Raw genomic sequence first — 12,968 nt, forward strand, 5'->3', positions numbered from 1 at the left:
TAATTGTACATATATTCCTACAATTCGTTAGGTATGTTCCTCTGGATTATCTTTCTGTGTCCTGAATTTCCCCAAATAGGGTTGTATTATATGTACCATTACACATTTGCTTTTTTATTTGGCCATGTTTCCAAAACAGAGTGCATAGATCTCCCTTGTTTTCAACAACCATGCGATGTTTACTGAGAAGTGCTGGTAATACACTGGTGGAAAAAAAGAGCCTTGGCCACTACCAACTTGGAACTCGTGGGCTGCTATGAGAGATAGATCACAACTTGTAATTATGCTTTTGTGCTAAACTACCATGAATGCAAACGACAGAGTCCTTGCACATACATCTTTGTTTCTATAGACTAAATTCCTTAAAGTGAAATTGCTGGGTCAAAGGACATCTACATATTAAGTGTTGGTACAGTTGTCAATTTGACCTCCAAAGATATTGTACCAATTTCTGCCAACAGTGGGAAAATAGCGCTTAGAGAAGCACATGAAAGTTGAAGGCTCATTAGATAAAAGCACGGGCAGTAGGGATTAGATTCAACTGGAGAATCAGATGGGGGATGGAAAAATTATGGTGGGACGCAATGAAATTTCCCCCAAAATCTAGATCTACACTTTCATATCTCTAAGAGAGGTCTATTTCTCCTGGAGGAAATGTGTCCAACCACAGCCAACACATCCAAAATTGTTCGACAATTTTATAGGAAGTCAATGAGCTGTAGATTACTCTGTCTTACTCTATGACTGCTGCTGAGAAATGGTGAAGCAGGCAACATTTAGTTAGACTTGTGGTACCTAGACATGTAGCTTGAATTCACTCTTCTGTTTAGAAAGCAGAAAAATACATAAAGGTATTTCATATCCTGAGAAGGGTGGAATAATTTGTCCTCCACGACCGCCCGAGACTGCTTCTTTATTTCAGTGGGTTATTGGACATAACTTCTCATTATTATTGCCTTTGGGTAAACATCTGTTTTCTGGGAATGTGATGGGAGTATCCTCTTGAGATTCTGGAGTTGGCTAGGTATGAGATAAGAGTTGTCTGACCTTTACCTGGCTGCTGCTGCTAGGTTACTGCCTAATGGAATGTGCGTGGGTAGAAAATCCTAAGCAAAAAACCAAACAAAAAACATGTATTTAATTGTGGTAAAATGCCCATCACAAAAATGTATGATCACAACCATTTTTAAGTGTAACAAGTGATTGCATAACTCAGCACTACTAAACTCCAGAACTCTTCCATCTTGCACAACTGAAGCGGTTCACCCATTTAACAGCATTTCCCCATTCCCTCCTCGCTCTAGCCGCCTAGCAGCCTCCATTCTGCTTTATTTGAGTTTGACTACTCTAGATACCCTATGTAAATGGACTCATGCAGTATTTCTTTTTGTGACTGGCTTATTTCACTTAACCCTATGTAAATGGACTCATGCAGTATTTCTTTTTGTGACTGGCTTATTTCACTTAGTATAATGTCCTTGAGGTTCGTCCAACTAATAGCATGTGTCAGTGTCCTTCCTTTTTAAGGCCATGGTATCCTATTGCATGTATGTACGACATACACCACTTTTTGTTTATCCATTTATCCATTAGTGAACATTTTGGTTGCTTCCACTTTTTGGTTATTGTGAGTAATGCTGCTGTGAACATGGGATACAAATATTTCTGAGGCCCTGCTTTCTGTCCTTTTTTTTTTTTTAATGATTTATTTATTTTTTACAGAGAGAGAGAAGAAGAGTGTGTGTACGGAGCGGGGTGGGAGGGGCAGAGGAAGAGGCAGGAAGAGAAACTTAAGCAGACCTCATGCTGAGTGGGGAGCCATCCCACGACCCCGAGATCACCACCTGAGTCCAAACCAAGAGTCAGACCCTTAACTGACTGCACCACCCAGGTGCTCCTTCCATTGAAGATACCCCGAAGTAGAATTGCTGGTTCTTATGGTAGTTCTGTTTTTTATTTTTTATTTTTTTTGAAGAATCTAAGCAATTTTTCTGCTTCCTGTGTCTGAAGGGTTAGCAGTGGAGACTGGGGACCAGGAGTCTTGGAGAAGACTTCTCCATATAGCTGTCTAGAGCTCAGTTGCATGAATTTAGGCCATTAGGTATGCAAGTAATGCCTTTGACCTGGGCTTATCATCCATTTCTATGTTCACCTGGTTTCCAAATATGTATTTGTGGGGTGGGGAGTTGACTGTATGCATATAAACTGTTTTTTGTTGTTTTGCTTTTTGTTTTGGGGGGGGGGGGGGGGTTTGTTTTGATTTTTTAAACAGTGGCTGCATACAAGTCAAAAGACCTGGATTTGGAGGTGGACACACAGATGCAGTGTAGGATGGTCTTTGATCAGGCTCTGTGTGTAGTTTCAGGCATTGACCTTAGGTGTTACTGCTGTGTGCACGCTGTGCCTTTGATCAAGGAACTTTGTTTCATTTAGTAGGCCTCTGTCTTCTCTGTGAAATACAGGGAGAGGGTGATCTATCTAAAGGAAGAAAGACCTATGATGTTAACATCTGTTTATCTTGCAGTCTTTTCTTTGCATCAAAACCAAGAATAATTTATATAAGTACAGAAGAGCTATATCCTTTGGCTATTTTTCTTTGTGCCATTGGCAGACATTCCTTAAGAACTACTATATGTTTCTTCCTAATTCTCCTTAAAGATCATGATGATACACTTCTTTTAATCCAGTTCACCCCTTTAGTTAATTTACCTGAATATATATTCCCTTTGTCTGAGTGACTTCTAAATGCCAGCTCATGGGCATGCTGGAGAAATGGGTGTGCTTTGAACTGTAGTGAATGCAGGATGGCTTTTCTCTACTGGCTTTGCTCACCCAAGCAACACCTGGCCCCCAGAGCAATAAGGATTTATTGGAACTCTTGACAAGGTGAATACATTAGCCCCCACTTTATTGCTTAAGTTCCCCTATTTGGCCTTTTGGTGAGAGGAGACATTTTCTTCATAGACTGGCATATATTTGCAGAGAAAATATAATTTTTGTTTTTATCCATGTCTTAATAATATCCCCCTTTCCCCCAGTAATTCTTCTTCTCAGATGCCATTAAGCAAATCCTCTTTCCTCATATCCCGGAGCCTCTCCGTTTTATGACTGCTGTTGTTTTAAAGACTGAGTGACATTGTGTGTATTCTACACAAAGACATAAGGATCTCTGTGTATTTGTGCTGCTTGTGTGGCTGGAACTCCTCCAGGGAGAGTTCTGGATGAAATGATTTAATTTCCCCTGACTGCTGCTGACCTTGGAAATTTTGGACACAGATGCCTGTGACTGACACTTGTACAAGGGAGAAAAAAAGACCCTCGCGCAACTTCCATCCTCTGGAGGAAAGCAGTGGGAGATGGCAGCTCTGATGAGGAGTAAGAAGGACCATATGGGAGACACAAGGGGCAGTTTCCACTATTACTTGTGGGGCCTCACTATTATAATTAGGTATTGGGATGAGTCACACCATGATATGGTAATGAATAAGATGATGGAGCATTCATGCAAACAGAGATTATACTTTTTATATACTCTTCAGTAAGGACTGAAGATTCTAGAGGATTAATGAAAATGCAGCTATGCGGTTATTTTCATATAGTGGTCTCTGTTTTTCTGTGATCCTTATCAAATTTACTTGAAATATTTTCAGTTGTCAGAGCTGTGTTTTCGAAACTGTATATGTGCCATTATTTACCTCATACATAAACTAAGGAATATTTTGAGACCATTTTAATGTTACGGTTGTCAAGTCACTACTTCTAGCAATCTTTGCCAGTCTCTAATGGGTCCTTATATAAAAGGTTTCACATGTATTTGTGTATCTCATGCCTGTGTATGCTTTTAATTAAATATTTACCAAACTGAATGTTTATCAGGAAGCAGTGATGTCCACTTAAACGAATGCTTAATGTTAGTAGAGACTGTCAGCATCTCCACAGGCCCTGTGTTAAGCTGGATTTCTACCTTTCCTCTCAAAACAGATAAAAGCATCTGCCCATCCAGCAAGGTGGTGGGGGGTAAGGAGTTCATTTTGTCAGAAATACATCAAATAAAAATGCTCCTTGCCTTTGTGCTTATAGAGGTTTGTAAGCACTATGGGTTAACATTCCATTGATGGAACTAGAATATGCTCAGAATAGTTCTGACTCTGGGGGAGTTGGGAAGGGTGGTTATAGATGGGTGAGAGCAACATAAATATATGTGAATAAACAACCAGCCTTAGCACCTAATTACAGTGATTTCAAAGTTGGGGGGGGGGTTTACACAGTACAGCAAGGCTTGATTGGAGAAATAAGAAGGGAGGATTCGTTTGTTTCCTTATCTTTGCAGTGTAGGTGTATAATTTTTTGTCCATTATCTGTAAAATTGCTTAGGTTCCCCGGTTTGGCCTTCTGTAAAAATTGTTTTAAGACAGATCTGAGCTCCGTGATATCCTAATGAAACATAAATTTCAGCTTTTTGATTGTGGTTATAAAAATAAATAATTCACATCCACCAATTGCTCAATTTCTTTCTAATAATAACAATCAATACTCAGCAGAAGTATTCATCACCACTACGAAAGTATGTATTTCCTTAACCTGAGTTTCTAGTCACCATCCATCCAGTAGAATAAATTCTAACTCCTAAGGTAAAGAATTCTAGAATTATGTCAGCAAATCAAGAATAAATAAAACTTGGCCATTGGAATGGTAGAAGTGATTGAAAAGTATCTTCATCAAATACAGAACAGAGTATATTTTACAGTGATAGTCATAAATTAAAGGATTTTTTTTTTTCCTTTGTACAAATTTAGTCTCACATCCAAAATTGTTTTTAGGAACTGAAAATTCCAAAGCTTTCTGGTCAAGTCCAGTAACATTTTTTTTTTAAAGATTTTATTTATTTATTTGACAGAGAGAGAGAGAGAGAGAGAGATCACAAGTAGGTAGAGAGGCAGGCAGAGAGAGAGGGGGAAGCAGGCTCCCCGCTGAGCAGAGAGCCTGATGCAGGGCTTGATCCCAGGACTCTGAGATCATGACCTGAGCTAAAGGCAGAGGCTTAACTCACTGAGCCACCCAGGCACCCCCATTTTTTTTTTTTAAGATAATGAAGGATAAACTTTTTTATTTTTCATACCTGGTTTTTTTTTTTTTTATAGATTTTATTTATTTATTTGACAGAGACAGACCACAAGCAGACGGAGAGGCAGGCAGAGAGAGAGAGAGAGAGGGAAGCAGGCTCCCTGCTGAGCAGAGAGCCCGTTGCGGGACTCGATCCCAGGACCCTGAGATCATGACCTGAGCCGAAGGCAGCGGCTTAACCCACTGAGCCACCCAGGCGCCCCCATACCTGGTTTTTCATAAGATGTTTGTTCCTATTTGGTTTCAGAGTGTTTACAGGGAATTCTTAAGAGAAGATAGCAGAAGCTCCCAGGAAGAAATGGAGAAAGTTAGAATCACAATAGGTAGGCTCCTATAAGAGAGGATGACGCTAAGACTCTTGTGCCGGAAGGTAGAGTCTGGGTGTACGCAGTCCCAGGTGGTGACGAGAGCAGCAGGTGGCTCCCAAGCACTTAAAAGGTGCGCGGTCCGGATGGAGACGTGCTAGACCCACAGCATGCCCACCAATTTCAGCGACTTTCTATCAAAGGAAAAATAATCTCAGTATCTTTCTCATGTTGGTTATTTGTTGGCATTTTTAGTTAAATAGGAAAGACTAAAAATAATTTCATCTGTTTTTCCCTTTTCAATGTTGCTACCAGAAAATATGAATGTCATATGTTGCTCTCATTTGTAACTCATGGTCTTCCTGTGACCCCATGCTGTCTAGGGGGAGATACGTGTGATGTTCTCTTGTGGGGGCTGAGTGGCTCCACGAGGCTTGTATCTGAGTAGCTGGCTTGGCTGGGAGGTAAGCTTAGCACATGCCCAGAAGCAGGACCAAGCGGCCCCTCCTCAGCAGTTGTTTTGAAGCTCATCCTGTATCTAGGTGAATGGGTAATTAAGATTTGTTTGAAAATGTAAAAATATGCGATGTATATATTTTTAAATTAATATGTAAGGTGCTTTTTAGCAGAGAAGAAAGATTAAGCATACATAAATATTGAGGAGTATTCTGGAAGGTCCTGTTTTGTCCAGGTAAGTGGAGACTTGGTCTCTTTGTTCATTGTCTTCCTGATTTAGTAAGGCAAGGAGTATCCTCTTGAAGTATCTTTAGTTAACCTATTAATTGAGATTATTCCCACACTCTGCTTTAATTATCTTTGGTAAATAAAATCTTGAATAACTAGTACATACGAAATTAATCTAGAAAAAGTATAAATAAATACTAAATAGTGTATCATTCTTTAAAATAAGCCCCACTTATCTCTAAGTTGGGATGAATATGTATGAAGTACATATTCTTGTTTGCTGTGGCTCCTTAAGGAGAAAAGTGTATTTAATTGAGTCTTTCTACCTAATGATTTCAGTAGTCTAATGATTTAAGTCAACATGCATCTTATTTTTGCATATATGTATGTATTCATGTACTTATTTATCTCACATACACTTATTTAGTACTAACTTTGTGCCCTGCTCTCTAAGAAAATCAGTGCATGTTTATCTAAATATAACTGGCACATAGAGCTTACTCTGAGTCTGGCTCTGTTCTAAATGCCTTGTGTATATTAATGCATTTCTTCCTATAACTGTGAGATGGGCAGAGTTACCCATGTTAAACTGAAGCACAGAGGAGTTAGGTAACTTATCGAAGCTCACACAGCTCTTATGTAGAATTGCTGGGAACTAAACCTTGCAGCCTGGTGGGCTCGAGTCCATGCTCTTATTTAAGCTGCATAAAATAGTTTGTTCTACTTACTTTTGTCTTCTGGGTTGCCCAGACGGCGATGTTGTCTTTTCTGGGGTACACAGAAGCTTTTCATAACTACCTGGAAATTCTGTCATGAGAGTGATGGATCATTTAAAAGCTGATTTCCAGAGGCAGGGTATTTATTACAGCTCCTAGTGAATTTATGATTGGCCATGTGGAATAGTGGGTGGGATTATATGATGCTTATGCAAAATAGCCTTACATAACAGCCCTAGTTATATTAATACTAAACTCAGGCTGTGACCTGGAAATATTGTGGATATGCAGTTGTTTTTTCCTCCCTTCCTTGTCCTTTATACACGGCTCAGATTTTGTCATTTTGTCATTTCATTATCATCACTACCATAAAGTCTATGAAGTTCTTTGGTAGTTTTGCTTTTTGAGAGATCAGTTGGATGAAGAATATCCATCCATAGAAGCTCACAATTCTTTAGGTGTGGCCTAAAGCTATTCTGTTGAACTAAATTGCTTCCATGCTTTGTAAGAGATTTGATATAAATTTGGTCTTAAGTTTTCATCTTCATTTCTCTGCAAGGTCCTTGAAAGGAATACTCTACAATCTAATGGACCAAAGATGGATCAAATTAGATTGCCCTCTACCCTTTTTTTTTCTCTGAAAATGTGTTTGAGAAACAAATAATACAGGAAATTACATGTATTTTGGCTTGTTCAACCTATTACAGGAATGGCTGTGATTAAAATTTTATCATGATTTCAAAATACTCCTCTCCCCTCTCTTTTAAATAAATACATTTTTGTCATATAAAAGAGCAGAAAGGTCAACAGCTTGACAAAGTATTTCTCAAAATTGATCCTTCTCATTTCAAAGATGTCCTTTAGGATTTTATGTCTGAAAGGGCTCCTGGTTACATGCAACAGGTATTTACAGTATACCCAGCTACTCCTGTACAGGCCCTGTGATGACAGTGTTAGTAAAAGGCATGACCTGCCTTTTCCTGGAGCTTACAATCTGTGTATTCCAGTATATTGTAAATGTAAGGTAGAAATTACAGAGGCTTAAGAAAATTCCATATATTATGCCATATATGGCTGTCTTGGAATTCGAGAGTTTAGTGATACTGTAAAATTCTAGTCTAGTGCTCTAAATTTTCCAGGTGAAAAAGTGAGACCCAAAGATGGGCTGTGACTCTTCTGTGAGAGAATGACAAGTGGAACCAAGCAACAGTCCAGGGCTCCTTGGGGTCATTGCTGTAAAGAGAGATCAGAGATCAGGCCCTGTCTTTGTGTTATATACACATAAAATACTTGTATACTAAACATTTCCAGGAGTATCTTTGCTTGATAAATGAGGAACCTATCTTCATCAACTGCTACTTTTTAATTCCTGCCATTCCGTATGTACGCAACCCATAAGCACAAAACTAGTTATCAGTTATTCAAAGACCTTGCTAAGATTTACAGTTTTAATTGAAACTGTTTAAATTGTGGCTCTTTTTTAAGTGATTGACAAGTCAGTGATGAGTATCTAGAGATGGCTGCAAGGTAGAGAAACAGTTCTCAGAATCCACAGGAGAGGGACATAAATGCTGATTATACAATGACTTTAATTCTTGGTTTGTCATGGCTGCCTGCAGGTGTGTGTCTTGGCTTTGGGCTATTCCCAGGGCCTCATTTGTATTTGAGGTTTACTTTAATAATGTTCCCTCCTCAGAGAGCTCTTTTTAAATCTCTTACTTTCAGTTATTTTCCTAGATAAAGGAAGAAATTAACTGGGAGATGAATGTAACTGATTCTTTAGGTTAGTGAAAATTGAAGTTTTGTTTGTTTGGTCTTTCCACTTATTTTCTTGAAAATCAGTTTTGGAATAGGGTGTCTTGGCCTTCTGAACTGGAGGATGGTCATGTATTCATTTTTGTTAATTATCGTTACCCACCTACCACCATCATCATCGCCACCATTACTCACTTGGCCTTCTGGATGAACTAATGCTCTCTGTGTAAGAGCTAATGTTACTCTGTGCAGTGTATTTGCACTGAAGAGCTACTATCCTACTCTCCTGTCTGCTGAGGTAGAGGCTTGGTATTAACAGGTGCAAGGTAACCTTGAGATTCATAGTTTATTTTTAAGCAAGGAAGAATGTTTCCATTGGAATAGAACTGTGGGTTTGAGCTGGATAAGGTGAGAGCACAGATATGTGGACCTCTTTCCTCAGTTCCACATAATTTTTGGCTTCACACCAAATGCCCCCAGTCCACCATATTTTGTGGCTATGCCCTTTTTAAACTTAGCCCTAAATTCCTTTACATTCCATGGTGTGGGCACCCTTGAGGTTTAGCTCCTGTACAGTGCCAGTTTCCGGTGTGATTTTGCCATAACTTAAACAGTTTTCCATGTGCTCTCCTGGCTCTCTTCCTGCTTCTATAAGTTAGTTGTAGGGCCTTGCCAGGGTACAGAGTTCCAGGATGTGTCACTGCAGGTGAGTTGGGGACAGGCTTTTCCTCTCCTAGGAATTTGAGTCAGCTGTGCTTCTGTTTGTAGCCCCTCTATTTCCTTGCTCTGTCTTTGGCTGCATACAGGGAAACGATTAAAACCTTACTGAAGGAGGGCCTAGTTGTTAAATCTCATCCCTGCTCCTAGTCTGATCATATTCCTCAAAGGTACCCATCTCCTTAGCTTTAGACAAGTCGATGAGACCTAGCAACAATTTCATTGTATATATTTGACTTTAAGCGTCTTCTGTATATTTTCTTCTGGTCTGTCTTGTGTTCTGTCAGTACTTCTCTCATAATTTACCTTACCTTCAGTCCTTAACTGGCTTTTTCTGTGATACGACTCCCTGTTGCTTTTAAACCGTGATTAGATGGAGTGTTCAAATGAGCGATCTGACAGTCCGAATTTTGAGGCAGCTGTCCTTTTCAAAATTTCTGTATTCATTTTTAAAATGAGTTTTTGAGGAACAGACAGTTTGAAAGGATTTTAATCGTGCTCACCAGCACTGTGGCTGAACTTGATGTCTATTCAATATTCTGTCTTTAAGCTGATCAGTGGGAACTAAAGACATGTTTAGAAAACGAGATTCTAGACTTTGACTATGAGGATGGCTTCAGGATGCTTGATCTAGTGTATTTTCTTCCATGCAGATATGTAAGCCTTGGCCATGGCCAAAACCAGCCATATACCTTAATTCTGTAAAACAGACACTGCATGTTTATTAATGGATACTATATACTTGTTCCTTCTTAAATGTTTTCATAAAGAAAGCTCATTGTTCAGTATGCCCGTCTCCTTATATTGCATATTAGGATTCGACAACTTTCTCTTTAGGTTCCTAGCTTCCTAACCTATTTGTACACCTATCCTTTCTTCATTTGAAATTTAAAGTTTTCTGGCCCATTCAGTAGTTGTTATTTTTCTCCAAACTTCCTACCTTCAACTGTACTGGCACTGGATGTGGTTAGCTGTGTCGTCTTATTTATGTACTGTGATACCAGTCCCGAGCATCCTTGTGACTGTCATCTTGTTTGTTTTCCTTGATGTTTCTTAACTTGGTTCTGGAAAAGTTATGGTAGACTGAAATAACATGCAGTTTTTCTGTAGAGGCATTTCATATTTTTAAAAAACAGATCTTCAAAGGAGTCTGAAAAGGTTAAAGAACTGCTCTACATAATGTTATCTAGGAGTCCTGCAGGAATATTGCCAACCTCTTTTCTGTCAAGTGTAATAATCATGGGACCTTAAATGTTCGGCCATTTGTCTTTCTCTTTTGGTATCAGTCTTTTAAATTTTTAGAGCAGTTTTAGGTTCATAGTAAAATCGAACAGAAAGTGGAGAATTCCCATTTATGCCCTCGTTCCTTACAAGACAGCCTCCCCCACTGTCACCAGCCCCTACCAGGGTGGTACATTGGTTATAATTGATGAACCTACGTTGATAGATCACCACTTAAAGTCCATAGTTAAATGGGTTCACTCTCAGTGTTCTGTGTTCTCTGAGTTTTGAGAAATGTATAATGGCATGTGTCCATCATTACTGTCTGATAACAGAATAGTTTCACTGCCCTAAAAATCCCCTGTGTGCTTTTGCTGTTCATCCATCTCTCTTTCCCCTGACCCCCAGCAACTGCTGATCTCATTCTTTATAATTTTGCCTCTACCAGAATGTCACATAATTGGAACCATACAATATGTCCCTTTTTTTTCAGGTTGGCTTCTTTCTCTTAGCAATAGGCGTTTAAGGTTCCTCTATGTCTTTTTATGGCATGAGAGCTCATTTCTTCTTGTTTTTTTTTTTTTTTAATTTTTTAAATTTTTTTAAAAAGAGTTTATTTATTTATATGACAGCAAGAGAGGGAACACAAGCAGGAGGAGTGGGAGAGGGAGAAGCAGACTTCCCACTGAGCAGGGAGCCTGATTCAGGGCTCGATCCCTGAACCCTAGGATCATGACCTGAGGCGATTGCAGACGCCTAACGACTGAGCCACCTAGGCGCCCCCTCATTTCTTTCTGGTGCTGAACAATACTCCATTGTCTGGATGTACCACAGTGTGTTTGTATGTTCATCTGCTGAAGGACAACTTAGTTGCTTCCAAATTTCAGCAGTTATGAGTAAAGATTCTGTAAACATGCTTATCCAGGTTTTTGTATAGACATAAGTTTCGCTCATTTGGATAAATACCGAGGCACGTATGGTAAAATATGTTCAGTTTTATAAGAAACCACGAAACTGGCTTTGAAAGTAGCTGCGCTGTTTTGCATTCACACTAACAATGAATGAGAGTCCTTGCTGCCACACACCCACGCCAGCGTTTGTTGTCCACGTTTAGACGTGGACCACCCCAGCATAGTTGTAGCGCGGTAGTTTTGTAATTTCTCTTTCCCCAGTGATACACAATGGAGAACATCGTCGCCCTCTGAAGGCCTTCTTTGGTGAGATGTCCAGGTCTTCAGCCCATTTTTAAATCAGTTGTCCATTTTCTTACTGTTGAATTTTAAGTCTTCTTTGCATATTTTGGTGAACAGTCCTCTGTCAGATAAGACGTTAGCAGATATTTTTTCCCAGTCTGGGGTGCAGCTGTCTTTCGGCTTTCATTTTTTAAAATGTTCGGCTCAGAAAATCCAACTGGGTGAGGTGATCTTTCACAACTGGGCAGGCACATGTAGCTGCTAGTGAGCTGTGTTGTGGACTCTCAACCTTAACTCCCATGATTCTTTATTTTCAGGTCAATGTGACTGTGGACTACATTAGACCGGCCAGCCCAGCCACGGAGACGGTGCCTGCCTTTTCAGAGCGGACATGTGCCACTGTCACCATTGGAGGAATGTGAGTGTTCTGGCCGGCAGGGACTCAGCCAGAGCTGCAAGTTGTCCTCAGTCACGTCTCTCCCTTCTTTTCTCCCTGATTTGCTTTCTGTTGCTCTTAACACAGTTCTTCTTAATTATTATGTCTGTGTAGCACTTTATATTTGCAAAGCATTTTATAATCATTCATTAGCTAATCATATTCTCTCATTATTGTTTAAGATTTATTGGGCTCTGTGTGCTTGGCACTATGTAGCATACATTATTACTATTAATAATGCCATTTATTGTCAGGCCCTAGGTGCTATCCAACATTAGGTGGAAGAATTATCTGCACATTAATTTAGGACGTTGAATTATAGACACACACACACACACACACACACACACACACGAAAAAAGGTGGGGGTAGGGGGAGAAGGGTTCGTTGGGTATTTTCTGTGTATGGATGTATGTTGTCAATAGATGATGGGGCCTTTCTCTTTTATACTGGCTATATCCTGTTCTATTCCAGAGTCCCTTGGGAACTTGGTTGATGAGCAGTCTTTCAAGGGAGGTATCTGACAGGAGAAGGAGGAAGCCTGCAGCCCGCTGGGCCATGCTTCCACAATGAATATTAAAACAGTCAGTCAGTCCCCAGTAGCAGTTCTTACTCTGTGTAAAATATAACAGCATGATCATTGTTTCCATTTCTAGTTACCAATCTTAAATGCTGTTTGTTACCAAACTGGTATTTTTCTTCTCTTTTAAGGGGGCATAGTGGAGGGGAAGAAAAGAATAGGTTTCCCATCAAAACAGGGATTGTCTTACTGAAAGTACAATGGAGCCCATTAGGAGAAACCCCTCTAAGCTGCTGT

The 12,968-nt window shown here is 39.7% G+C and overlaps 1 protein-coding gene across 2 annotated transcripts in view; it reads left to right on the plus strand.

Annotated features, from left to right (window-relative positions):
* Positions 1-12,968, plus strand: part of SND1 (staphylococcal nuclease and tudor domain containing 1) — a 422,576-nt gene that overhangs the window by 179,988 nt on the left and 229,620 nt on the right. For both annotated transcript variants that reach the window (XM_047695928.1, XM_047695929.1), the window contains exon 12: positions 12,033-12,133. In XM_047695928.1, the coding sequence (XP_047551884.1) occupies positions 12,033-12,133 (101 nt within the window). The remainder of the gene's footprint in view (positions 1-12,032; positions 12,134-12,968) is intronic.

This window comes from Lutra lutra, chromosome 11, assembly GCF_902655055.1.
Source record: "Lutra lutra chromosome 11, mLutLut1.2, whole genome shotgun sequence".
Lineage (NCBI taxonomy): Eukaryota > Metazoa > Chordata > Mammalia > Carnivora > Mustelidae > Lutra > Lutra lutra.